Source organism: Dipodomys ordii, unplaced genomic scaffold, assembly GCF_000151885.1.
Source record: "Dipodomys ordii isolate 6190 unplaced genomic scaffold, Dord_2.0 Scaffold14, whole genome shotgun sequence".
Taxonomy (NCBI): Eukaryota; Metazoa; Chordata; class Mammalia; order Rodentia; family Heteromyidae; genus Dipodomys; species Dipodomys ordii.
The window spans coordinates 14,554,524-14,556,266 of NW_012267230.1; the positions used below are offsets into that span (position 1 = coordinate 14,554,524).

At 71.2% G+C, this 1,743-nt stretch overlaps 1 protein-coding gene across 1 annotated transcript in view; it reads right to left on the reverse strand.

Moving 5' to 3' along the window:
- Positions 1-891: 891 nt before the first annotated feature.
- The window catches only part of Kremen2 (kringle containing transmembrane protein 2), a 4,842-nt gene continuing 3,990 nt past the window's right edge, over positions 892-1,743 (reverse strand). The window contains exons 8-9 of the mRNA XM_013011235.1: positions 1,643-1,721; positions 892-1,412 (exon numbers count right to left, since the gene is read on the reverse strand). Of these exons, the coding sequence (XP_012866689.1) occupies positions 1,202-1,412; positions 1,643-1,721 (290 nt within the window). The 3' untranslated portion in view covers positions 892-1,201. The remainder of the gene's footprint in view (positions 1,413-1,642; positions 1,722-1,743) is intronic.

Consider the following 1,743-nt stretch of genomic DNA (forward strand, 5'->3'; position numbering starts at 1 on the left):
ACGGGCGCGGCCGGACGCGGGAGCGGACGCCAGGCTCCACCCCGGCTCCTCGCCCCCGCCGCCCAGCCCGCGTTTCGCGCGCTGGATCCCTGACGTAAACGTTGCCAGGGCCAATGGGCGCCGTGCGCGGGGTGGCTCCGCCCCGGGGCCGCCCAGACTCCGCCCCCTCAGCGTAATACTTGCGGTTCCAGGCTCATTTGCAACGGGGCGGGGGTGGGACGGGGGTGGCTCCGGCTCGGGGCTCGGGGCCCGCAGTGACCCCGCACCTCGCGCCCCACGTCGCGCATCCTGGCTTCCCGCGTGAAGGCCAGGTCGTCCCCCCCCTTTGTACACCCGCCCTCCGAGGCGCAGCCCCTCGCCACCCAGCCTCCCCCCCCGCCCCGCCCCAAGCCAGCGGGGCTCTGTCCAAGGTGCTGCCGGCCCAGCCCCGTGCCGGCCAGCCCCGCCCAGCTCGGGTGCGGACCCACACTGGACCCTCGACTGGCCCCTGACACCCCAAGCCCCCCGAAGGCGTCGGGCTAGGCCCGGCTCTTCCAGCTAGGTTTCGGCGAGCTCCGGCTCTGCCCAGTTCACTCCCGGTTATCGTCCGCCCACACTAGGCGCGCCCTCGGCCCGCCCAGGACCCGCAGCAGACGGAGGGCAGGGCCGGAGGAGAAAGATTGGGGCTGAACCGCTCGGTCCACGATCGGCCTCCACCTCCCTCTCTCCTCCCGCCCTCGGCGCCCGGGTCCTCGGCACTCCTGCGGGGAGCGGCCTTTCCACGGCGCGGACACCCGCATCGCTCCGCCCGGCGCCCCCGTTCGCTCAGCTCCCTCCACGGAAGAACTTACTGAAGCCAGCACCAGGTCTCCAGGCCCTTTATTGAAAGTCTATGGTGGATCTTCACCTATGACCTCTAATTGGAGACAGTAGTCCAGAACCAACTCGGGAGGGGCTCAGTGACCTCTGAACCCAGAAGCCCACCCCTACTTCGAGGTCCATTGTTGGGGGAGGCGCTTAGGGTCCTCCTGCCCTTTGGCCTCCAACCCCTTGGACCTCTAGGGTTAGGCCAGGTTCCCACGACGGCACCGAAAGCTTCCCGTCCGAGGTCTCCACAGGCCGCGCTGCCTTCAGAGGAGAAGGCCGAGGTAGGCTGTGGCATCAAGTCTCAGATGTCCATCTCGGTGATGGTGGAAGGTCCGACGGACCCCGGGGTCCCGGGTCAGAGGGCGGAGATGAGCGAGCGCAAGGAGCTCTGGCTGGAGGCGCTCAGGGGCCGGTAGCCCGCGGCGGGACCCTCCGCCTGGGGGTCCCCGGGGGGACAGGGCAGGGCCACCCCTCGGGGCCGGCGATACCACACAGCCCAGCTTCTCCCGGGCCCCCGGGAGGGCCCCAGGGCCAGGGGCCCCTTTCCCGGAGCCAGCAGACAGCTCCTAGAGAGGGAGCACACGTCAGCTGGGCCCAGCCCAGCCCCGTCTCCAGCCTCCTGCCTGCTCCGCCGTCAATCCCACGCCCGCCCCCTCGAGAAGCCAGGCGTCCCTTCCTAGGCGCGTTCCCTTCTAGGGCCCCGGCTCCCCACTAGGCTCCCTCCGTGTCCCGGGACACCGAGGCGTTAGGCACCCGGTGCGGGGTCCGCCCTCAGGCCCTGCCCCGGCGCCCGCACCGTCGGCGCAGCAAACGCAGCAGCGACAGGAGCAGCAGCAGCAGCACGGAGATGGCCATGACCGTCGAGGAGACCCGAGCTGCGGGCACAGGGGCGCGGTG